This window comes from Bemisia tabaci, chromosome 5 (genome assembly GCF_918797505.1).
Source record: "Bemisia tabaci chromosome 5, PGI_BMITA_v3".
Classification (NCBI taxonomy): domain Eukaryota; kingdom Metazoa; phylum Arthropoda; class Insecta; order Hemiptera; family Aleyrodidae; genus Bemisia; species Bemisia tabaci.
Window position 1 is genome coordinate 40062798 of NC_092797.1, and position 27107 is coordinate 40089904.

The following is a 27107-nucleotide window of genomic DNA, read 5'->3' on the forward strand; positions in this document are numbered from 1 at the left end:
CCAATATTTCTGATTATTCATTTAACTTAGGACGTAGATTGGTTCAAACTTGATAGCAATGGTACATTGATTTGTTTTAAATTTTTTTAAGTCTTGATATCTTGCTATATTTCTAAACAAAACCATTGAAAGAATATCATTCCAAACTTTTGCTGGCTGCCTTTCTTACTAACTGTAATGCCTTAATTATTTTATTTATTTTTTAAATTTAGGCAAGTTTGATAGCAAGGCAGGCATGCATAGAGGAAATTTGGACGGAGTACCTTGATTCCTCTCCCCCTTTTAGAGGGGGAAGTGCGTCTTACGCAGGGTGATATCTAAGAAATGAGATCGTTCTAATCTTTTCAAAATCAAATCCCGCCCCTCAAAAGGACACGACCCTGGTAAAAATTGGCAGTAGAATCTGTGTTCCAAAATACCATAGACCTAAAGCCGGCTGTAAGATTTTCAATAGCTTCTATAGCCGGCTGTACAATTTCTTATAGCCTTTTATAGCCGATGGCGATTGAGCAACAGCCAGGCGATAAAGTGTATGCTACATGTTACTAATTACGGATGCTAGGACTTAGTGAGTTTTTGCACTACCACTCTATTTTTGGGCCGTAGTATCTTGATTTATTTTGCGAGGAAAGCTCCGTACTTTTGAAGGATGCCTGCCATTCCTAATATGTTGGAGCGTCTTCAATTTCGTATGATACTGTGCAATACCTCTGGTGTGAAATAGTTGCTTCAAGCGCCGTGGCACGCTGCAGCGCGGCGGGCGGGCAGCCAGCGCGAAAAGCGCCTTAGCGCCTACAAACCTAACAGGGATACTTCACGCATTGCGCCATGCGAGAAGTATCCCAGTTAGGTTTGTAGGCGCTGGTGCGCGCTTATCGCTGGCAGCACGCCGCTCCGCTCTGTGTTATGCTCCAATATAATCTTGCGGAGTCAGCGTTTTTCAACTCATGATTTTGAAATGTTTGCACATCTTGTATGGATTATTTTCATTTTAATTGATGAAAAAAAATGTGTATTAAAGGAAAATATAATGTGTGTTTTGTGAATATTATGTTGGCTCCGTATCAAGCTTAATGATTTCCAAAGCACACGAATTTCTACATAATTTCTTATAGCCTTTTATAGCCGATGGCGATAAAGTGTAAAGCCCGGCGATAGGAACTACAGGCCAGCTGCATACTTTTTTATCGCTTCGTATAGCCCGGCTATGTGATTTGCTCCGCATTCTACAGCCAGCTATATGATTTTCTATTGCCTTCTTAAGCCGGCTATAAGAATTTCTATGATTTTTTGAAACGCAGCTCCTATCGCCAATTTTTACCAGGGGAGAGAAAGATGAAAAAGATAAAAATTTGAAAAAAATAATGTAAAAAGTTAATTAAACTGAGTGAACAATAAGAATGAAAAGATAGCCGGAATAATGCTTCCTAAGTGATTACACAGGCACGGCTAGCAGATCACGCCGACCCTGGCAAAAAGGGCCATAATGCTATTAGGTGAATACTACTTGCCTTTGGGACACATCAAACTATTTTTCATACGTTGCTGTTACAAAAAAAAATGAAGAAATGAGCCAGATGTACCTTTTAAAGGGCCACCTGGTGTATGCAGACAGTGATAGAACGGCAGCAAAGCACAGTTTTCAGGACCCTTATCATCGCACTCTCGCAAGAGGCTTTTCACGTTGGGATTCGATCCAATTTCAGGAAGGAGACGTCCAATCAGCTGAGGGGCCACATATCCGGGTAGACGCTCAAAATTGCGCCTCCGAGTCTTAAAGCATCTGCCACCAGCATTAGTTCCCTGTTCAGCCGATATTTCTCACAGTGTTAAAATGTGTTAAACAAAATGTAGCAATATTCGTCGTTTTCCCGGACGAGGGAACGTAATTCCATTCCAAGGTTGCCACATTGACTCAAACAATTAAAGTTTTACACTTGAAAAAAACCCACATTGGATCTAGAGTCCAGACTCTTGAAAACATTGACAAGAAAAAGGACTCTTGATTCAATCAGATTTAAGCTTAAATCAAAAGGAAATCCACTCAAATTAAGAGGCTTGGTTCTTGATTTAAGCTTAAATCTGATTGAATCAAGAGTATTTTTTCTTGTCGATGTTTTTAAGAGTCTGGACTCTAGATACGATGTGTTTTTTTCTAGTGTAAGATGAATATACCTATGAACTTTTTGTTCAAAATCTCACTCGTTTTCGCACGAGATTAGAGGAAAAATCAGTGAAATTTTCCGTTAAAAATGCCCAAGATTCTCCTGTCAAAATTGCAATTTGCGACGGGAAATGTGGCATCGATGAAATTTAGTTACGTCCTTTCGTGGAAGGAACGACATATTATGAAACGTAAACAAGCTGAATCATTTGATCAATGGTTTTTAGATAAAATAATAAAAAAAAAGCTTGCTGAAAGGACCAAGAAAATTAAGCCCAATATTCATTCCTCTTTATCAGGATCGGATCAATTTATGCTGAGGCGATAAAAATTCCATCATGCAGATAGACTTGTGTCCGCATTAGTTGTGAACGCGGCCGAAGTTGGCCTGATCTTTCTAATTGAACGTCAGCTTAGCGGATTTATCAAAAAGTAACTAAGTGCATGCAGTGGAGCGGCGGGAATGATCGATTATTGATATTTTCCCATCTGAAACTATGGTAAAGAATCGATTATCAAGGTGTTCGCTGCGAACACCCCATTTATCGATTCATTTCCATAGCTTTAAATGGTAGATCAATCGATATATCGCAAAGCATGCCACGCCACTGAGTGCATGGCCTCATTTAAACTGAATTGAACAGAAATGAACCGAGTCGTATTGAGAGTGAGGGATAGGTCAAAAGTAATTTTCAGCTTGAATAGCCGCACATTTAAAAACATTAAAGTAGAGGAACATTATTAAAAATAGGCGTCGAACCCCTCCTCTAACTTTGAAAGGCGTTTAGAAGCATTAAACCTCAAACTTCTTTCTCTCGGTTTGATCTCAATTTGCGATACATCGATTGATTTGTCATTTAAACTTATGGAAATGGATGGATATATACAGAGTGTTCGCAACGAACACTTTAATAATGGATTCTTTACCATAGCTCCAAATATGGGGAAATGTCGATAATCGATCATTCACACCTCGCCACTGTTTGATCTTGATATATATATAATCTGATTCCCTTTCATCAAACTCGGTCCATTTATAGATTGTAAAAATCTGTTTGGGGAATATCGATATTTTATTAAAATCTGAAAAAGGCCAATATATTGACTTCGTTCTAGTGAACATTAGGTTGTCATTACATATCTCAGTCGACGGCTTTGATGTGATGTGCTGCACTGCCGTGATAGCGAAGAGAGCCGTAAGTGTAAAATTTTCGAAATCGAGTTTTCTTCAAAATTCGTCCAAACTCTTTTAGATGAAATTACTGAGACAGCTAAAACAGCAAAATTCATCCTACTTTAATGCTAACGAGACGTATGAGAAAGCCGTAAGTGCACAAAAAATGACATAGTTTTTTCAAGACAGCCGCAGGTGCATGAGAGCCAATGAAAACAGTGCTTTCCAGTAAATTGCCGCCCTCTTCTGCCAATTTCTAACCTGAAAATGTGTTTGTTGTGCTTCCAAAGCGCAATCACGAATGCAGAAGGTAGCACTTACGGCTGTCTTGCCTCCTAACAATAACCTGGCATGAAAATGAAAAATACTCTTTTTATGTAATGTAAATAAAATCGGTCGATTTTTAATCATCCATACGGTTTCTAGGAGTCTTCCGAACGATTAGTGGCAAGTTGACAAAGAACGGAGGCTTCTTTCAATAAAATGTTCTGGTCAGAAGCTTCTGAGCCCGTTTTCTCAGAACTTCATTTTTGCACTTACGGCTCTCTTCGCTATCACGACAGTGTAGATGACAAAACCTGAATGCAACTATACTAGCGCTCAATTGTTATCCGCGTTGCGTGTATGAAAAATTGAAGGCGCTCTGGTTTTTTACCTCTGTCCACACAGCGATGCGTTCGGCGCTCGGCGCATCAACTCTACACTCGAGAGAAATTGGACTAATCGTGCTAAAAAAGTTTTGCTTCTCACAGTATGCTCCAACGTTGATCGGCCTTTTTCAGAGATGTTAAATTAAATGAACACGATTCCCTTATTTTTATGTCAGTAACTTTACGTGACTGGTAATTTATCAGAATTTATTTGGTTCTGAACATTACATCACAGAATATAGTTTTGTAAATACATTTGAAAGCCACCGAAAAGGCAAAGAGCACAAGAGGAATGATCTCTTTGTCATCCTGTGCGGAATGCAGCGTCAAAAGGAAGAGAGAAACTGGTGATAGTATTTGCACCATAAGATAGAAAAGATATAGAGCTTAAATTAGAATGGGCGATGTTGAGTAGCTTTCATCTTCAAACATTTGCAATAGTGAAATTAAGAAGGTGATTATGATTTACATCATAAAAAAAAAGAATAAATAAAGAACGAGTAAAATTAGAAGAGAGAACTGAGCAGAGAAGAGAAAGTGAAAGAATAACACCAGGAGAACCAACATCAGCATGCTTGTGTTAGCAGAACGCGCAGCCGCAAGAAGATAAGACCATTGAGTCACCTGAGAAGTAAATAAAATGTATGCAATATGATTGTGAGCTGAAAGGCAATGGAGTCGATCGTATCATCCATTTCAGCTCCGTAAAGAAGGCAGAAAGCGTTAAAAATTGATGAAGGAGGGCAGTGAGTTTGAAGAGGAGTTTAAATACGTTAGAATTTTGCCGTTCGAGTTAAGAGGACGTTTCAATTTTTGGTCACAATATTTTATTTTAAGTCTGACTAGCAATTTTATAATAATATTTTATGATGCTTATTATTTTAAACTAGTCTCTGGCTTCATCTTTCTAATTTTCTGTTGAGATTACTGATTTTTAGAGACTCGTCAGTAGATTAGTAAAATAGGTAGGTACAGGAATAAAGGGAGAGAAATAATTGTGTTGTTCTGACCATAATTAATAATAATAATCATTTTTTAAAGTCATCGCACGAGAGGCCAGTTCACAACTCACTGAACTCCCTTTTTCAGATTTAAAGCGATAGATTTAGACGCATTTAAAGTAGAAAGAGCATTTCAATGATTTTTGTCAGTGAGTACTGATGCCAGTAACATTTCAAACATAAAACACAAGGAAATAAGATCACAACGTAATGCTGCTGAAGAGAGAAAAGCAAATAGTCAGATAATCAAATCGAAGAATGAGAATTGGCATTGCATTGATCCAATAAATGCATACAGAAACGCAGCAAACAAAATAATAGATTGCACTCACGCGTCGCAGCTCACCTTTTCATTGCTCTTAGCTGTTCCCTAGTAAAATGAAATATGAATTTGATGAATGAAATCAACCATTTATTGAAAATTAAACGTGAATGAATAAAATAATAGATCGAAATTAATGTGATGTTTCAGATGACAGTAAACTATCGAAAGAATGACTTTGAAAACAACTTGTTTCGCCTTCAGCTCTCTATATTAAGTTTCAGGTAAAGGCCTTAAAGTTGCACGAGTGGTCTTAGTGAATTTCCCACTTTTAAAATTAAAACTCGTAAATGAGAAACTACATTCCTTTCATCCTTCCAGGATTTGAAAATTTGTGAGCAGCCACTGATCCGGTCCTAACAAAAAAACCATCGAAGTTCTTACTGAAATTCAATGATACGCACCAACAAAGCAAAAAAAATTCTCGACAAAAATCAAAATTCAAAGAAGTCAGCGTAACTGCAAAAACAACCTCTCCCCCCTCCCGTCTCCAAAATCAAAGAGCTACCATCATGTATCCATCGATGCCTGAGCAAAATTCAAACAGAAAAATACGTTAAAAAAATTTGAACACGAGAAAAATTCCAATATAGGAGCAGAAACAATTTTAATCAAAAAGCAAACGATAATCTGATTTGAGGGTGGGAAAAAGACACTCAGCAATTTTGAGAGGATTATCTAAAAGCCTTCTCAAAGTCCGAGGCTCCTTTATTGTCGCTATCCCAAGTCGCTTCCCAACTCAAGGGGTCTCTCAATCAATGATTAACGGCCCAAAGAAGTCTTAGGAGTAGAGAACATATGAATAATTTAGCACGGCTCTAGAATATTTTTAGTTTTGACAGAGGGAATAAGTTTCACAATTTATTTCCTAGCTCACAGAAAATCACAAATCTAAAGTTTCTAGATGAAAATTCCTCTACGATATCAATGCGTATATACAATTATACAACAACTCTATACACATAAAAAGTGAGAGTTAGGCTATCCCAGGTTCGAGTCCGTCATTCGAAAGCACCATTGGAACCACGAGGACCATGAGGATAATACGGCACATTTAGAAAAGTTTGTTACGAAGTAAAATGAAACTATACTCTCCAAAATTTTGGTATAAAATATGAGGAAATTTGAAGCTATTCGCTACCTAGTGTCTTTTAAAATGCCGCAGCAATATCGGAGTATGTACAAAACACGGGGATAAGGCTGTGCAAAAAGTTAAACATGTTGAGGAAAGTTCCTCTTTGTTAAAAGAGAGGTCAACGTAATTTTTTAAACATCTTGGGAGACTACTGGTCCTTGCTCGGACTGTATACGAAAGTGGCAACATCATGACGAGGCGCGGCGTGCAACTATTCGTACTCTCACGCCGCGCATATTGTCATCACAATAATTGAAGGCGGACTCAACAGAATGAGACGCAAGGAGAGAAATCAACGCGTTACTTTTTTTATACTCTCCGTTAAAGTCTCCATGTTGGCGTCAACATGATATAACGTTCCGCTCACCAATATGGTCATGTTTTGCAGAAATGTTCGTAAAATTCATATTCAAGACGGGCTATGACTGTTTTTTTAGCTCGGGCCTCGCCTCGGCGTTTTTTTTTACTCTGCGTTAAAGTCTCCATGTTGGTGTCGACGTGGTACCATTTTACTCATTAACATGGTCGTTTTCAGCACGGCTGTTAGTAAAACTTATATTTGTGAGACAGACTACGACTTTTTGAGATTCGATTGATTAAACAGCCGGATTTTTAGAAATTAGTCTAAGTCTTTGCAGAAACTTAGAAATTTATCTATTTTAAATTTTAGTACGTTAATTTTATTTTATTCAAATTTTTAGATAGTAATTCTTCTTTATTCTTTAACTACTAAATTTTTACGCGTCAATCAGTCACTGTGGTTGAACCTATGGCAAAGAAAAGCCTTTGGGTTTCATTTCAAAAGGAAAAAGTTAAAAAAATTTTCTTACCGAGTTGCCTCTTTATCCTCAATATTCATGCACGCGTCTTCAAAATCACTCAAAACAGCTTGAAGAGGACACGAAGATAGTTTGGCGTGCAACCACTGGTAGTTGAAAAGAACATTTTTGTACAAATCTTGAAAACGCCGAGATCGCACAAAATGGTATGGGAGCTCACCGAACTATGGAAAGAAAACATACGAGAGAATAATGCTTTCTATTCAACATGTGTACATGAAGAATAAAATGGAAGTGACTTTTTTATGAGCTCACTACGAACGATATCAGACAGCAAATAGATAGAGGAGCTTGTTTTAACGCTTGATAGAGTATTTGAAAGCATCAATGTCGTAAAACATTAACACTTTAAAGCTATTAAAGCACTAACTTTCCAAATGTTCGTTATTTTCTACTCGTATAATCTCCTGCATTTCGTTGTGAAATTGATCGAAGTATAGACAGGCGCACTTGGTTGCTTTTCAAAAAATTTACTAAAAACTGATTGCGGTAGACACACTTAGTCGTAAAGACAGAAAGTTGGAAAGGTAGCCAACGTGCGTTACAATTAAAAAAACTGAAAATCTCAATAGCGTATCTCTTTGAAAGAAAATTGTAGTTGAATAAGCTTCTGTATTGAGATTTTCAGTTTTCTGAATTGTAATGCACATTAACTACATTTCCAACTCTCTGTATGAAGAAGTTATTCCACAAATTATATGGTTTATACAATAAGAATATTGTCGGTTTTAGATCTACGTTCCAAAATTGTGCGTGTTTTAGCAAATGTTGGAAACGAGTGAAAGAGGCGTTTTATGAACACTATTCAAACTAACCTTTCGTAAATTATAACGGGTGACTTTCCCATCCTTTGAATAAAAAACTAAAGGCTGCACGGGTACCTTTCGATCGGCTGAGCCTTCTTTGTCTGTTAAATTGAACCTGCAACCGGCAATAATGATCAATCATTTCATTGCATACTCTAAACTTCATATCTTTGGAGAATTATTTTTCACAAAGGTATCTGGATATTCCCTTTTGATGAGTGCGGCTCATTTTTAGAATAGTCATCTGGAAACATGAACTTCATCAGGGGGATTTGGTGGAGTGGTCAAATGTAATTATGATACATCTTTTGTTGTTTGCATACATTTCAACTAATTATTTTAAAACATTAATGAGGCAGTTACATGATTCTAATGGGCGTTCTAATGTGAATAGCAACGGGTCGTATTCGATAGTGGTTCGATGTATCGTTTGGTTCAAAACTATAGAAAATAACCTCAAACAAAAATTTTAAGCTAATGGTCAGAAAAGCTGACATTGAGAAATTTCGTAGCAATGTCACTATCCTTGGTCAATAAGTACTCATATACGAATCAAAAATCTTTGACAAAAACCCGTTCCGTCAAATTACCCAATTGACTTTTGAGGCTATGTTTATGTTTTGAACCAATCGATATCGATACAATCTAACCCGTCTGATGTATTGAATATGATCTACTGACTCCGCTGAAAACATGATTTTCTTAGCCTTGTTACATCATGCGCTCCCGGAATGATCACTTGTCAATGATTCTTTAATAATTTCACTGTACTATTTATATCGAACCTTACCTATGCCTTTGAATTTCTGTGTATTTGAATGGTTTTGGGTTGCCACCACCCCATATCCCAAGATAGTAATCGGCAATGGACGAGTGGAAATAAAGAGCCATGTTCATGTTCTTGAAATACCTTTCTTTTGCCGCATCTCGAAACTGCCTGTGGAGATATTTTTTTCATCGTAAGTTCAATATTATGAGAGATCAACATTTAATGAAATGGAAGGTTTGTATTAGCGGTTTATAATTTTACATAATTTCTTTTTTTTTTTTTGCTTTTTGCATCGCAAATTCGTCGCATCCAAATTGAAAAGTACAAAACATGTAGATCTTAATTGACCCCCAAGGGTTCAAAGTGACCCATTCGACGCCTAAAAGTAACCTCTCGAGGAAGGTTGCAGTTACTCTTCTGTCATAAAATCTACGTAGATTCTCCGGGAAAAGGGAGTGTTCTAGGTAATTGACACCAAGAAATCTGAATTTCATGGTCTCGGAGCTCCTCTGACTTCACACTACCTGAAAAAAGCCCGGTAATGCGCCGATTCTTAGAGTCGCGCAACGAGTGGACTCCCCGCTTATTTGAAAATTGGCGCGACAATTTATATATTTTGCCGAGCGCGGCACTGAATTGGCGGGAACCAATGGGAGTGGAGATCTCGAGTCTCGAATTCTCAGAGTCGCGTAGAGTCCCTTTATACTGAGAGTCAAGACAATGCGAATCCATTTCTGATTGGTCAACCGGATTTTAGGCCTTCACAGTGTCACAAACGGGAATAAAGATTACATTTTCACCAATTGCAAAGATTATAATCTGGAATGGACCAAGGAATTTCGGGTTCGACAAGGAACAAACGGAATGAGAGAAGGAACGGAGAAAGGAATTTAAGAATGAGCCGATCAAAGATTACGAAAAACGTTCAATTTGTGTAATCTTTATTCCCGTTTGTGACTCCATGAGGGGTGTTGTCTTGACTCTCAGTATAAAGCATAGAGTACAATAGAGTCGCAAAGTACTGGAGCGCCGATGAAGCCAATCCATGAACAGGCGTTTCCGAGCCGCGTGTGCTCCGAAAATTGTGAACCATTTGTGAACCCAACGGCATTTTGTAACACGGCGGCTTATGGAGAGATCAAGAACTGCTTGTGTTTTTTAGGTATTTTATAATTCAATCAGCATTAATTTTTGCAAATTTTGCTATTTAAAGGTAGTCAAAGCCATAATGAATCCATTGATGTATATTACTCCTGGATAATATTCATATTGGGATTTAATTTCTGACTTATACCAAGTGTGAACCAACCGGCATTTCTTATCACGGCGGCTTACGGGAAAAGCAACGACTGCCTGTGTTTTTTCGACATTTTTTAATTCCATCGATATTAATTTGTGCAATTTTTGCTATAATTAGACAGTCAAAGCCATAATGAATCCATTGATGTATATTACTCCTGGTTAATATTCATACAGGGATTTAATTTCTGACTTATACCAAGTGTGAACCAACCGGAATTTTTTAACACGGTGGCTTATGAAGAAATCAAGGACAGCTTGTATTTTTTCAACTTTTTTTAATTCCATCGGTACTAATTTGTACAAATTTTGCTTTAAATAGATATCCAAAGCCATAATGAATCCATTAATGTATGTTACTCCTGGATAATATTCTTATATGGACTCAATTTCAGACTTATTACCGGCCTACTTGGCTGGTTCAATGTGTGTGGACCTAGCCGACGAACGGAGCCGAGTCGGGAGTGGGGAGGTGGGGAGCGCTGAGCGCGAGTCTCTGCGTATGCGTCGTCGCTAGTCGCCGCACACTAGTCTCCGGAGAACTGGACAAAACAGCCTCGAAAAGTGACTTCAACGGCGATCCAGTACTTTGCGACTCTATTGTACTCTATGGTATAAAGGGACTCTAGAGTCGCGCAACGAGTGGACTCCCCGCTTATTTGAAAATTGGCGCGACAATTTATATAATTTGCCGAGCGCGGCACTGAATTGGCGGGAACCAATGGGAGTGGAGATCTCGACTCTCAAATTTAACAAACGTGGTTCTTTATCTTTTAGTGGGCGTTGTGAATAAAAAATCACCTACGAATGTTTAATTATCATTTTGTTTTAAATTAGCTTCTTTTTCATGGAAAAAAATGACCGTGCGCAGATAACCATCTTGGTTTTGTTAATTAAAAGTTGGTGCCGTATACATGAAAAAATTGATAGAATAACCAACGGCATTGTATTGTCCACAACGTCTTTAGGGAAATCAATCATTTTCAATTAGTTGCTACTAGCTATTACAAATCTGTTCACCGAGACAAAATTGATGGTAAACTGCTCCATCAAGTTGACTCATTGCACCAAAGAGTGCTCTTGCGCTTCGCCTATCTTTTTTTTGGTTGATGCTACTCGATTAAGTGGGCTCATTGAACTACAGAATGCGTTAGTGCAAATTATAAACTTGTTGATTACGAAGGTCACCATCTCAGATAACTCAATCAAAGTATTTTGTTATAGTAGTCTGTCCCGTCAATTTTTTACGCTTAACCAATATTGAGTCACCAAAGAATGCAATCAGATATGGGCTGATTAGGGAAAGTATGTTTATAAATTTTCAAGATTCATGTTCAACCTACCTTGTGTGACTGATAAGCGTGTAATAATATGTTCGTGGAGCGTACTCCTTTTCCCGTCCCTGGCTCGGGCGACGGTAAAGTCGCCGCAAAAAATAGGGCCTCGAGGCGGCCCATTGATGGCGCGGAGCGCCTTCAGGGGGTTGGAACGCGTAGCGGTCAGGGGGCATACCCCCTAGTATTTGACTATTTGCCTAGGCATTTGAAAAAAATGCCTAATTTTACTATTTGCCTGCGACATATCGATTGCAGTGTTTGAAAATTTCTTTCCTCCCCCCCTCCCCTTGGCACCAAGTTTTACGAAAATCCGACAAGCAGGAACCGAGATAGCGTTTTAATAGGCCACGCCCGCCACCTTGGTTTTTCGAATTTTCGAAATTAGACTAAAAATTCGAATTTACCTAATCGATGGAATGGGAGCCGATGTATCAATTTAGGCTACGTCCGCCGTCTTAAATTTTCAAATTCAGAAAATTCAACTTGAAACGCATCATACCCAAAATCTAAGCTCAGATTTGGCTTCCTCGTGAAAAATCGATGCGCTTCCATGTATCATATGTTACCATAGCATAAAGAAAAGAGGGTAGGCGTAAAGATTCTATCAAAGCCGGCCGGTATGCGGAAGCAGGCAAAGAATTCAAACGTTTGAGCCACGCCGCCAGACGCCGGCGTCAAGCATTTGGTTCGTCCGTTTCCGAGAAAACAAACTTCTTCTTACTCATCAGCTGACCCACTCCGAATCACCCATGTTGCCACGTCGGACTGATATGTTAGAATCTACACGCCTACGTTAATCTCTTTCCTTCATGATATGGTGACATATGATACATGAAATTGCATCGATTTTTCACGAGGAAGCCGAATCTGAGCTTAGATTTTGGATATTATGCGTTTTAAGTCAAAATTCCTTTTATCTATTTTAAATCACTCAGGAAAATTTGCATAAACTCAGTAGAATAACAGTGTGTATTCTTTTAAAAACATTGATCAAAAATAAAACATTGACGGTATTTGAATCCATTAACCTCCGAGATAACTTGAACACGGTTGTTCTACGACTTTTTACATATGTTGTTTTATTCCGCATTGGTTGTCGGCAGCGTAGCGGCCAAAGGCCCCTGGTGCTAATTATAGTTTTCAAAATCAATTTTTTTCTACATTCAAAATTCCAAGGAAATGGCAGAAATTTATCAATTGTTACTAATGTTTTAACAATGTTTCTTGTCAATTGAATGCTGTCGTTAAGCTAAACATCCCAGGTTTACCAGTAGGCTAGGCATGCACTATATTTAACACCATGTCAAGGCTTCAGTACTTTAGAGGGGTAATTTTTTTTTATTTTCTATTCTACATTATCTCACTTGTTTAAGTAAGTAGCCTAGGCTTATTTGTCCAATGCTAGAAGCACTTTAGCCAATCATAAAAATAATCCTAGTTTGAAAATTTTGAATTGATTCTCGACATGAAAAGAAAAAAAGAAAAAGTAGATAAATAAAATGCAGTTATAAATAACAACGAAGAGATATTTAATGAAGTATAAAAATTGAAATAAAGTGACTGAATTAAAGTAAAAAAATTAAAAATTGCAAGAAATAAAATTAAGTAAGTAACGGTAAAATACAGGGAAGAAATAAAGCAAATTCTGAGAATAACTTTTAAAAAAATGGTGTTGATTTGTTCTCTTTTAATGAAATAAAATAGGAGCGAGAATTTTTAGACACCGTAAATGAGATTCGTAGTTTGTCAGTTTCAGCATCGATATTCCGTTCCTTTGATGATGATAAGTCTATTCAATTGACTAGTTCATAGGGTAAAAAGAAACTCTAATTTAGAGACAAGTAAAATAATTTAGAGTGAACAAAAGAAATTTTGAACCCTGATAACTAGAGTAAACAATTAGAGGCGGATCCAGCAATTTGGCAACAACGGATTTCCTCCATTTAAACCTATGCTAAATAATCGATTCTTGTCGAGCACCGGGCCCCTCCAAGAATCGATACTTTTTCATAGGTTTAAATGGAGGAAATCCGGTGTTGCCAAATTGCTGGATCCGCCAATGGAAAAAAGCGGCCTCGAGTGAATTGGAATAAGATCAAACTTGACTCGGTTCCATCTCTAATGCAGGGAAAGGGAGCGGAATGTTTTTAATTTCAACGAAAATACGTAAATATGGAAGCCAAAATTGACTAACTATAACGAATAGAGGCATTGGCGGATAGGTACAGCAAACTGGCAACATCGTTTTCTCTCTAAACCCATGGAAATGTATCGATTATTGGAGGGGCTTGGTGCTCCGACCAGAATTGATTATTTAACATAGGTTTAAACAAAGGAAAACCGGTGGTGCCAAATTGCTGGATCCGCCTCTAATTAGAGGAAATAAATCGCAAGGATCTAATCGCCTCTCACCTGTGATACCAATTCATGACGCTAACACCATCAGCCTCTCGCTCCGATAAATAATTAGGCAGATCATTACGTATACGGGTCCATAGAAGAGGGGGTATCCTCCGCACAGGGGGTAAATGGTACTGATAGACGTCGTCCAACACTCGGTCATCAAGAGAAATTAAATCTTCCAATTCCGATTCGGATAACCCGCTCTTGGCGGCCGTAATGTAGGCCAAAGCATGAAAAACCAATATACGCCCATGCTGCGAACGCAAATGAAGAAACACGATTAACGAGGAGTCAGGTAAAAATATATCGGTGTTTAAGTAAGGGCATCATCAAATTTTTCTAGTCCTTGTAGGAGGAATTCAGACGCTGAATTAAACGATTTATTGGATCATCTGAGAAAGATTTCTTTATTTTTTTCATAGAGTACATTAGAGTCGCAATGTACTGGAGTGCCAATGAATTTAACCCATGAACGGGCCATTTCGAGCCCATTGTTCGCCGGAAAGTGTGAACCAAGTGTGAATCCGACAGCAATTTGTAACACGGCGGCTTATGAGAGAATCGCGGACTATGAGTGGTTTTTGGGATTTATTATTTTAAATCAATAGCTATTTTCGCGAATTTTGGCAAATTATATTGACCAGTATCATAACAAATTAAAAAATGTACGGAGCTCCTGGTTTTAATGAGATAAATTTTGTACCTGTATTTTCTGAGCGGACCCCGGAGCTCGGACCCCGCAGATACAATGCCGCTAATCGCCGCACACTAGTCTCAGAAGTCCTGGACAAAACGGTATCAAAAAGTGACTTCATCTGCGCTCCAGTACATTGCGACTCTATTGTACTCTATGATTTTTTTAAAGGAAGAAAACACTAAATAGACACCTGTTTTTCTATCCGCTCGAACAACATCATGATTGAGTCCATCACTGTGGAAGCCAAATGAGTCTCTTGAGGTTTGGTGTAACTTCTCCATCGGCAAATTTCTGCGAAAACGAGTTTGACGAATATCGGAAGCGAGCACTGTCCGATGGCATTGGCAACTAACCTCCACTGGTAATTGGTCAAATCTCGATGAGCTGTTTTCATCCACATTCTAAAAAATTGAGTCAGTTTTCAGAGTTAAATTCATTTTATAGGAGGACATAAGTATACCCTCTACATTTTGAAGCAATGTATACGTCGCAATTAATACGTCCCAAAACTAAGAAGTTAACTTTTCTAAACTTGCGTTCAAGTCCCCGTCAACGAAATTGGCGAAAGAATTGATATATTTTTCAATTAGCTTCATCTTGGGTGCATTTTCCTTTAGATCCTATTTCTCACTATCATTTATTATAAGGATACTTAGGTTGGAGCGATTTCGAATTTTTTAGGATTCTTTTGACGGGTAGTGAAAAATAGTTGGGAAATGGGCTGAATTTGTATCCTGGATACTTCTCGTGTTATAGCCAAAACTCACGTTATTTAAATTCCTTGTTTTAATGTTTCACTCATGGCCCATTCAAAGTAAAAGTGGTCGAAATGAATCATTTTTAGCCATAATACCTAAATGTTAACCGAGAAAGATTGAAAGAACGCTAATTCGACGAATGATAAATGCAAGTTTTTTCATAATCCCTTCTGTGAGGGTTTCAAGTTGTTTTTTTTTTTTTTTTTTAAAAAGAAATTTTATTTAAATATATCGTAACTACTACAAGTGTTTCTTGTATCTATCTACGTGGCTTAAAACTAAAACTTAACAAACTGCATTAATTTTATATGTTAACGTTAGATAATACTATGATTATCTAAAAGAACAGGAATTGTAAATTCTCTGCCTTCTTTCTTAAATGTATTATAACATAAAGGTTTTTAGTTTAATGGTTTTGCATTCTTCCTTTCACCCTCATTCACACTCCATTCACACTCTCACTCATACCTTACAGACTACTTAAATCTTGATGGGAGTTCAAAGGTCTCCCACCTTTTTAACCTTTTCACAGGTATTGTACTATCTAAAAGGTTTAAAGCCTCTACATTGATATGCTTTTCAATACGACATTCATATCTCTTCGTTGTCTCAGCAATTACTTGTCTAACCGTGGGTACCTCTAATTCTCTCCTTATGTCTTCGTTCCTTACGAACCATGGTACTCCAATAATTTCTCGTAGAACCTTCGACTGGAATCTTTCTACCTTATTTATATTAGATTTGCTTGCACAACCCCATAGTTGTGAAGCATACTGCCATATAGGTTTTAATATTTGATTATACAGCAAAATTTTGTTTTTCTTTGACAATTTTGATCTTTTGCCTAACAACCAATACATTTTTTTATACTTTTTATTTAATTCTTTCACCTTGATTCTGATGTGATCTTTAAAAGTAAGTCTAGAGTCTAAATAAACTCCTAAATATCTAGCGCTTGTAACGTAAGGAACTTGTTCATCTTCTATGAGAACTGGTAATTGTGGTATTTTCCTATTTGTAAAAACAGTATGAGCAGATTTACATGCGTTGAGCGTGGCGCCATTGTCAGAAACCCACTCAACCATTTCATCGATAGCTTTTTGTAATATGATTAGAGATAAATATGTCTTTGTCTCTTTCTGCTAAGGCAGTATCATCTGCAAAAGTGCCGATAAAGCCCCTCTTCGGTTTTGGGATGTCGCTAGTGAAGATATTGTATAAATATGGGCCCAGGCATGATCCTTGCGGTACTCCTGCCTTTATTCTTCTATATGTTGAATAACAATTATTAAATCTAACTCTAAATTTTCTGTTCTCCAGGTAAGATTTGATTAGCTTATAATGATTAAATGGTAAAAAAATTCGTATTTTGAAGAGAAGACCCAGATGCCAGACTTTATCAAAAGCTGCTGAAATATCTAAAAAAATCGTCGAACATACTTCTTTATTTTCCAATGTTCTCTCTATAAGACTCCATTCAAGTTGTAAAGAAAAATATTTGTCCTTGAAAATTTTAGTGTCTTTAAATTCAGGTACAATGTCTGTACCTAAAATGTATGATTTAATAGGCATGAGACCTGCAAACCTCATTTTCGCGATAGTATACTCTCGTGTACGTTATTTAGGCTTGATTCAAACAGGGAATTGGATGCCAGTAAAGACAGTTGTGCGTGCGTTTTCGACATTGAAGTATTTAGATATTTCACCCCCATCAATTCCTTTATCTGGAGAAATTGTACTTCAATTATTGATTTTGCAATTCAATCTCCTCATTTCTAAAATGTTTGACTCATCATAGCCTCCATTACGTGTGTTGAATTGAGAATACATGTAGGCAGAGAAGATACAAACCTAACAACTTGCATTGCCAACTCTTCTCCCAAAGCTGTTACTTCTATGAAGTTTTCAGGTACGTCGATCATACGTCTGAGTAAATGATACTCCGTTGATACTTCAGCATTATCTTCTTCTGCAGCACAAGATACGATTAACTAAATGAGAGAGAAAAAGAGAAAAAAACGAAAATGGTTAGACACTCTGCAAAAAACGAATCGAAAAAACAAAACCGAAGTCACTCGCCTAACAATGCACTTTAAAATACACAAGCAAAGGTGTGCATATATCACTAGAGAGATTTTCGTCTTATTTCAGCCCATGGTTTTCGGTTTAAAATTTTTGCATGCTGTACTCAGCACCCAATTAATGAAATAAATTCTTTAGAGCGAGTATAGCAAGTCGATCGCGAAATTCTTACCTTCATTACTACGTTTAACAACGGCTCCGACAATTGGACTGAGTTAAGCAGAAAGGAACCAACCCACATTTTGGAAAAAATTTAGTTATGAGTGGTTTTGAACTCAACCACTGCTCTACTATCTATCACCAAAAATTCAACGTTTTTGTTGGAGCAAATTTTGTAGAAATTGAACTTGAAGTTTATCTTTTACATTCAGTCTTATGCAGGAGCCAAACTTTAAACCTCTTTTTCTCGGTTCGATTCCGATGTGGCTTGGTTCCTATCTGTTTAACTCCGTCCAATTGCACTTCATTTTGTTGCATCTTTGCACTGTTAACAGCGCCAGTCAGTCATAAGTAGACGTATTTCTGTTAAAAGGAGCTAAGCGTCAAATTGAGTTCCTTTTGAGGATTTTAGAATCCCCGATAGCGCGATCTGACAAACGGAACTAAGCGCCATGGAAAAGCATTGCGAGTATAGGACGCAACGAGCATCGCTTCCGCGACACCCGCCAATCCAAGCCCCCCCCCCCCCTCTCCCTCCCTCCTGGGCGCTCATCAGTTCCGTTTGATAGAAATACGTCCAAGTGTAAGTACATAGTAGTGCGCCTTCAATTTCAGATGATACTGTGCAATACCTCTGAGACGGAATAGTTGCTCGTAGCGCCGCGCCGCGGCGTAATAGGATGCAAGCATTTTTCGACTTCAGCCGTCGATGTCAGTCTCTATCTGCATATTTAATTAATTGTGACTTAGGTGGTTTTAAGTTTGTTTTTCTTTTCTCGAGTTATTTTCTTTTTATTATTTAATTTTAATTTTTTGACACGAACAGAGCAAAATGCCTCTATTAAAGTTTCTATTTGTTTTTTTTACAAAATATGTCAGCTAAGTATAATGCGTACTATGTACCTTAAGCATAAAGTAGTCAGGTCAGGAGGACCTGCGCTCGCTTTTAAGAGAAGTAAACATTGAAATGAAAGTCAAATGATGAAAACTTAAAGCAGGTGTTTTTCCTAAAAGTGACTTAAATTACGAACCTTACAATTAGGGGGAAGACGAGTGGGTAACCAAGAAACTTTGTTCGCATCTTGCGCGCCGGTCAATTGATCAACTGAGTCCAAAAACACGAAGAGAGGCTGCTCCCGTGTTGCATTCACGAGCAAATGCTTGAAATGTGCGGTTAAGGGAACAAGATCATCCGGAATATCCTCAAAAGAAATCATGTAATTGTACGAAATCTGGAAAACCAAAGCTATGAGCTGGTGAACATTTCCGAGAGTAACAAGTTAACCGTAAATGTTATTATGTTATAACAAATAGGGTTAATACATGTATTTTATAGTTCTCTATATATTTGATAAAGAAAGGGGGAAAAGAAAAATAAAAAGAAAAGGTTATAATGAAGCAGATGAATATCACGGTCATTAGATAGATGCGAACAGCATCAGGGGTTGATCTGTCAAAAGTACATGAATAAATGAATACATAAAGAGATAAAAATAAATAAAGAGATAAAAATGAATAAAGAGATAAAAATGAATAAAGTTATGAAAATAAATACAGAGATAAAAATAAATAAAGAGATAAAAATAAATAGAGAGATAAAAATGAAAAAATAAAAAGAAAAGAACACTATTTTCTTTTAAGTTATCTTTACTTATCTCTTATCTTTACAAAATAGGAGCAGAAGAACAGTACGTAGGTGATAGCCTCTTTAAACAATAGATGATGTTGATACTACGAGATCATGAACAAAAGACGATCAAGTGCTTCAGAAAGTTTTTAATTAATTCTCAGGAATCCAACAGAAGGTTTCCAGTGTATTTATTGTTTCTTTCGAGTTAAGATTTTATCTTTGTCCATCCTTGCTCCTTCAAAAATTACTCTGTTCTTTTCCCATCGAAGTCGCTTTCTCATATACCAGCACTGCTCAGTGCACACAATTATACCCATTTAGTTGAAACAATGGATCTCATATCGAGGGGAGGGGGGGGGGGTACTCGCGGACGTTGACGTACTTTTCTCTCATTATCAGTTGTTTAAGGTTTAACAAAATACTCTCCTCAGAATTGCCTTTCTATTCAAAACCCAAAAAATTGATTGAACAATTGTTAAAACAAAACTTCGTTAAATTTAAAAAGCTTCCATCCCAAATCTTAGCAACAACTGTTTTTGATGATGCAGCAATACAATCTTCAAATTTGTAGTAAGAAAATTGACGTTTTTAATATTACAATACAAAGTTAACAACAATGTACCTACAGCTCTAAAACTAGCTCTGGACTCGGTTGAATATTACCACACGCTTTTCTCATCACAAGGTTTCAGTTTAGCCACATGCTGATGTAATCAGTGGCGTGGCGTGCTTTGCGATATATCGATTGCTCTGCCATTTGAACCTATGGAAAAGGATCGATATACGGTGTTCGCAACTAAGTCCTTAATAATTGATTCTTTGCAATAGCTTCAAATGGGGAAATATAGATCATTCACACCTCACCACTGGATGTGATCCGCAGGTTCCTCGAAAAGGAGTCAAAACAAGTTTTTTTAAAGAAAAGAGGGGGCGTTGGCGGATCCAGCAAATTGGCAACACTGTCTTTTCTCAATATAAACCTATGGAAATGTATCGATTCTGGGAGGGGTCAGGTGCTTCCTCAAGAATCGATTATTTAATATAGGTGTAAATGGAGGAAATCCAGTGTTGCCAAATTGCTGTATCCGCCTCTGAGAGGGGGGGGGGGGTGGGCTCCTCGTGAATTTTCTTACCTGCTGACAGATGGAGATCAAGGCAGGAGTTAAAGCACTGCTGTCAGGCGTGGTACCCAAAAATCGAACAATACAGATTGGTTTCTTCCCTTTGAACCATTCAGAGGAGGTTAAACCCGCTGACATCGCAAGCAGAGAAGTTTTTCCACAACCTCCCTCGCCGTATAAAACTAAAGGTTTATCACAGTCATTATACATGTAATCTTTGATCCTTTGTATGCTTTCTTCGCGTCCATAAAAAACCTGTTGGGAAAGATTACGTCAAAAATGAACGGTATAGGTACTCCGCAAGCAGCACAATGCAATAAAACAAATGATTTTGCGATTTATTACAACAAAAATTGAAATTATTTTTTCCATGGATGCCGATTTTAAGCAAGCGATAAAATGTGTTCCTTTCATCAAGACGATGGGAAATATGCGATACAATGCAATGAAAAGTGCAACTAAGCAGGGCCGGATTTACCTACTTGCCGCCCATGGACCGCCTGTATTTTTCCGCCCCTTCTCATTCGTTAAGTGAACCGGTGTATGAGACGCGTTTACTCGTGTTGGGCACAGTTTTTGTGAAAGCCCCGTCAACACTAACAAAAGTTCACGGAACTTTACGCGAAAGTTAAGTTCCGTAAACCCATCCCTGTTTGGACAAGCCCTTCCATTTATAACAAACGAACGAAAAAATTATGAAAGAACAAACACAAATGTGGTTTAATAATTTTAACTACCGTCGCGTCGCTGCGCCGACCGCACTATGTTTGGCGCAATGCGTGAAGTATTCATGCAGTCTTGTAGGCGCTATGCGTTTCTCGCCGACCGCTGCTGACCGCAATGTTTGACGCAATGCGTGAAGTATTCATCCAGTCTTGTAGGCGCTATGCGTTTCATGCCGACCGCCGCGCCCAGGTCTTCTCCTTTTCATCTCAGTCCTCGTCATCATTGCCTTCTGCGCCACTCCGCTCAAGGTCAAATTGCGTGTTTGGTTTCTCCCTTAGCTCCACTAATTAAAGGTGTTGTCTCTTGTATTACCGAAGGACGACAAAATTAGAAATTACTATACTTTTACTCTCAGGAAATGAGAGATTTTATCGCCTTTTCTCGTTTGTAATTTATTTTCTGGATCCGATTTTTCTTTCTTTCTTTTTGATAGCTACATTAAAAAAGATTGCAAAATTTGCCGCCCCCTACATTTTGCCGCCATAGGCCGCGGCCCATGTGGCCAGTGGGCACCCCCTTAATCCGGCCATGCAACTAAGTTTAATTGCATTGCGATAAATTTCCATGAGAAGTGTTCCTTCAATCAGGAGATATAGGCAATATTTACAAACATTCCGATGCAACGAGATAATTTTACCATTGTGTAATTTACTGCAATTGTACCTTTATGTATGTACTTTATTGCAATCTGTGCCACATGGGTCCAAATTAAGTGGGCATTTTCCAATCACTTCCAACAAAGAGCACTTCAAGTTTATTTCAGTGGTTGAGTTAGGTAGAGTCTTACTCATGCACATAGATGAATGAATGTCAACGTGTATGTTAATGAAAGTTTGAAATATCAAGTTACTGTAACTTTGAAACTAAGACCGCAAACGAAAAGTCACGCAATCGCTGTCTGATTCCGTGAATCTAATAATTATGGTTGCGTGTCTCGCTGTTTTCAATGTCAATTAGCTTTTGAGAATTAATTTGACAACGACAATCAAAGCAGTCCGCACGAAAAGTTAGTAACAGATGACTGGCTGGCCAATCTTTTAGACATGATTAGGCTGCAGTTTAGAGGGCTACACATCTAGCACTATATCTTTTAAACTTTCTTTTGATCAAATGAGGGGTTTCGGAGAGGGGTGGGATAAGTGCAACTTTTGAGAAAAATTGAGGTATTACTGATTTCAACTAAAACCTGACCCAGATATACTCTGCGAAAAACTCACGACTAAAATCCAATTTTTTAGCATCAGAAAGTGGGTTTGAACTTTTTTTCCGTCATGTGGCTAAATGCAATTTTGAAAATTTAAACACGCATTTCTTGAAATAGAAAAAACTGTACTTGTCTCACTTGTCCTCCAAAAAGCCATCTTCCTTATTTAGTCATATGTGTTCCATTTCATACATCTATCTGAAAAGGGCTGATCAAATTGCTACCAACAGAATACACACGTGCGGCGTGCGCTACAACTTACTTCGACAGAGTTATTACACGCATGAAGATGCTGCAAAATTTCAGTAACAATTTGTCCTTGAGCACTTGAATCCTCCTTTCTCATAGCTCGATCGACCAATTTCGTAATGTTTTTATAAAAATGGGTGATAAAGTGATTTAAGTATTCTTCGTGTGTTTCTGTGTCCAATCCTTCCCGGCCGATCCATTCGACAGTGTATCTGTTGTGAGAAGATAATATCCCGCGTAAATCAATGAAGATGCGAGTTTTTACAAGAAATTTTAAAAATAGAGGGTATATTGCACAAAAGAGATACTTAGATACTGCTAACTGAGTAGAATTGTATAGCATAAAATCGCTCGTATTAAACGTTGAACTCATCAAAAATGTCTCAAGTCCACTGTCAATGTACCTACTCTTATACACTATCGCGTTGACAATTTACATAGGTTATATCCTGCGTATTTAAAATCTACCACGTTGGGCACTTTTCTCTTAGTCCAGAGAACTGTACCTGTCTGACGCAACATGTGTATGAACAAACAATTGTGCAAACTGTTGAGTGTCTTTCTCACGAATAATTTCAATCGTATAAAATATATATTCTCTCAATACAATTAAGGACAAAAATGTGAAAATGAAAGCTTAAAAATGATTGAAATCGTACGAGACAGCTTGTAAGATTTTGATTTATTTATTTAGGTATTTCTTTATTTTATTTTGGTTATGGTTTTTCTTGCGTCTTTTTTCGGACCAATCAGGTCGGTGGCAGTTATGTATCGAATAGTTAAAGTGTGACACCACGTATCTTTATTGCGGAGTTTCAAAAATCGCCGCTCCTAGTTAATTTTTTCGAGGAGAAACAAGTCAGCTTTATAGTTGTACAAAATATTCAAATAACGGAGAAGAAAAATCAAGGATGTTTTCAAGAAATTACGTTGACTAGTTCTCCAAGGACAAAATAAAATATGAGTAAAAATCTACTATATTGCAAACGAAGATACGTGGTATAATTATTGATATATTATATAAAAATAATAAAATAAAAATTGTTCGCGGACGAAAAAAAATTGAAAATGCGCGACGCGGACTCATGGCAAGCATAGTATGCATGAGCGCCTTCAACTGAGTTGAATACCGACCCGCACATCCTGTATATGCAGGTATCTTCACAGCCTGGGATCCGCCATCCAAAATCGCAATTTAAGTGCGCTTTATTCTATCTACAGTTGCAAATACAGAAAGCTCCTTACCTCTGATAATTACTTTGCTCAATTTTTGCAGTGAGCCGTTCATCTCTCAAATTTGCCAGGAGCTTTGCTGCTTCAGTATCCAAACTACGATTTAGAATATCCAAGAAAAGAGACGCTTTTTTCAGGTTCTGTAGATTGATGTTGTTAATATATCGCACGTACGCCAAGCAATGATTTTTGGTGTTTTTGACGTTCAAAATACCATTAATGACCTCTCGTTCAGTAACTGGAATAAAAGTCATTCACATAAATTTGATGGACGCTTTCGATGATTACTGCGACCATAAGCTCATGCCTGAAAGTCACATGAACTCTCGGCATATGTATAAGACCTGATTTAATTTAAGAGTGTGATGATAAATTAGGTCATTTGAGTGATTAAATTCTTTTTATTCTCTCTAGTTTTTCCAGGAATTATTTCACGAAGAGCATCCTAATTACGTACAAATCATATTTGACGTTAGCCTTAGAAATCCGAAGTTCCTGTAATAATTAAGCAATTTGGCTCTTTACAGAGGTTTGCCATAAATATGACCGAGTTTTTACTTTTCGAGTCTCTACCTCACTCTTTCCAACTTTACATTAAAGGATTGTCACCAGCATCATTTATCATATTACACAATATATTATAGTGTAAAACTTGCAAGTTTTGGCTGTGCTCATTTATTGTGTATGTGTTCACATATTCAGTGGCGTAACGGGCGCCCCCGCAGACCCTGCTATGCAGGGGGGCCCAGGCGCCTAGGGGGCCCTCGGCCACCGGGATTTTTTTTTTTTATCTCTCTCTTTGATGCTCAGCTTTGGTTTCAAACTTTGGGCCTTTACTTACCGAGATGGGGCTTTCTTCCTCTGATTTTTATTGTTAGCTGGGGGTTTTTCATACTTCTTTTGGACTGTTCCTAACTTTTTGTTTGCTAGAGGGGCCCTGCTTTCCAATGTCCACTCAGTCATTACTAAATAATTTCTCTTTTTGTCACTTTTCGTACTTCGACTTTGAGAGGCCCCAGAATTTGAAGGGCCCCCAAGGCCTTTGGGGGCCCTTTGATTCTTGGGCCTGCACCCCCTGTAGATCCTTGGGCCTGGGATAGGCCCCCACCCCCCTTTTAAATCATTGATCCTTTAGGGGCCAATTAATTAAAGGGCCCCATTTAAGCGGGTACGGGATCCGGGACAATGAGGGGTAAGGCATTCCAAGTCCACGTCCGTGATTTGAAATGACACGGGCCTCAGGCCACGGGCGCGCGCGGTAACTATTTTTACGTTGTTTTTTTGGTTTTTCATTTATTTGCGCAAACGTGCGAGTGAATCAAATTCAACCAATAAGGACATGGCGTAAAAATAGGCTAAATCCTGCACATACCATACCTAAAGGTGAAAAGATGTAATTACCATTATAGCTGCCATTTTATATATTTTTGGTGGTTAAGGCTGATTTTCTCAAATATTTAGACCATCAGAAAAAATAGAGAAGGGGTGAGGGAGGGAGAGGTGCGGGAGGGGGAATAATTTTGGAATTTTATCAACATGGGGGGGGGGGCCTCGAAAAAATTTTGCGGGGGGGCCCAGCGGAAGTCCGTTACGCCACTGCACATATTTTATACATTTTTCAAAAACTCAAACTTACATTATTTTATATCACTGGAAGATTTTTAGAGTGAATTAGAAACAAAAATCTCGTGACAGCATGACCTTACGTTCTTACTTAAAAGCTTTAAAACTAATATGCATACTTAATGTGGGAAGTTTAAAATTTAAGCCTAACCTGACATGAAATAGTTATGCATTATATCCTTATCAATTTTTCCACTATTGGCTAGACTCTGCGCTGCTTTTCGAAGGAGTTTTTGCATTTTTGCCAATGTGTCCCACCAAACTGCTTGGTCATGCTGTTGTAATTTCGGGACTCTCTGAAAAAAAAGAAAAAAATGCAGTAGTTTACATGTTATAATTGAACTTCATTTTCCAATTGGATACTATTATTTCTTGTCCATTTTAAAAACAACGTATGTTTTGTAAGTTTTCTAAGGCAGATAAGTTCTTTTATAGATGAGCCAAGAGTAGTAGTCCCGTATTGCAAAATGTAGTCCAATTGTTCGGAAAACTTCCTTTGGTGCCGAAATTTTGAGCGACTTAAAAGCATAAGCAACTATGCAGTTATCGTAGTACTCATTTCCATGAGTTTTGAGATGCTCGTATATAATTTACAACATACTATTTGTTGAACGCTGGTGTGATCAAAACATTGCGTCTAAAAAGTGAAAAAAAACAGTGAGTAGCATTGATATCAATTTTATTCCGTAGATTTGAAAAGTATTTCTTGTAAATCTTAATCTCTTTGCCATGACTTTGCTTATCAATTTTAAATCTTGTGGGAAAATGCACTTGGAATAACATGACGAAAGGAAAATAAAGTACACAACCGCAGAGCCGGATTTACCTACTTGCCCCCTATGGGCCGCCTGTATTTTGCCGCTCCCTTCTCATTCATCTTGAAACATCAATAAAAACCATCAAGTGAATGTGCCGGAGGAGGAGGGGTGCATAAGACGCGTTGACGTACTCGTGTTGGATACATTTTTTGGGAGAGCCCTGTCAACACTACTAGCAAAATTTAACGGAACTTGACGCGAAAGTTAAGTCTTATAAACCTATCTCTGTGTGGACAAGGTCCTCCATTTATAAGAAATGAACCAAAAAATTATGAAAGAACAAACATAAATGTGGTTTAATAATTTTAACTGCCGCTGCGCCGCGCGCCGCGCCGATCGCACTGCGTTTGGCGCAATGCGTGAAGTATTCCTAGAGTCTTGTAGGCGCTATGCGGTTCACGCCAACCGCTCCTGACTGCACTGTGTTTGGCGCAATGGGTGAAGTATTTATGCAGTCTTGCAGGCGCTAATATTTGTTACATGCCGACCGCTGCGCCGAGGGCTTGTCCTTTTCATCTCAAGCCCTCGTCATCATTCCTCTCTGTGCTGACTCTGAGCTCCAGGCCAAATTGCGTGTTTAGTTCCTCTCTTAACTCGACTAATTAAAGATGCTGTCTCTTGTATCACCGAAAAACGACAAAATTAGAAATTACTTTACTCTCAGGAAAGAGAGATTTTATTCCCTTTTCTCATTGATAATTTTTTTTCTGAATCCGATTTTTTTTATACCCACATTAAAAAAAAAAATACAAAATTAATCCCTAAATTTCCCTGAATTTGCCTCCATGGGCCGCGGCCCATGTGGCCACCCCCTTAATCCGGCCCTGCACAACCGGCATTATGTGAGTGCGCTTTATTAATTTCTAAACGGACTTTTTCTCCACTTCTTTTCTTACCCAGCCAAAGTT

The 27107-nt window shown here is 38.0% G+C and overlaps 1 protein-coding gene across 1 annotated transcript in view; it reads right to left on the reverse strand.

The window, feature by feature from the left end:
* The window catches only part of LOC109040810 (NACHT and WD repeat domain-containing protein 2), a 61987-nt gene that overhangs the window by 20793 nt on the left and 14087 nt on the right, over nucleotides 1-27107 (reverse strand). Inside the window, 14 exon segments of the mRNA XM_072300708.1 lie at nucleotides 1586-1736; nucleotides 1739-1803; nucleotides 5336-5359; nucleotides 7277-7449; nucleotides 8101-8206; nucleotides 8882-9028; nucleotides 13909-14153; nucleotides 14787-14997; nucleotides 17206-17345; nucleotides 18627-18827; nucleotides 20359-20601; nucleotides 22539-22737; nucleotides 23771-23996; nucleotides 25533-25677. Coding sequence (XP_072156809.1) covers nucleotides 1586-1736; nucleotides 1739-1803; nucleotides 5336-5359; nucleotides 7277-7449; nucleotides 8101-8206; nucleotides 8882-9028; nucleotides 13909-14153; nucleotides 14787-14997; nucleotides 17206-17345; nucleotides 18627-18827; nucleotides 20359-20601; nucleotides 22539-22737; nucleotides 23771-23996; nucleotides 25533-25677 — 2276 coding nt within the window.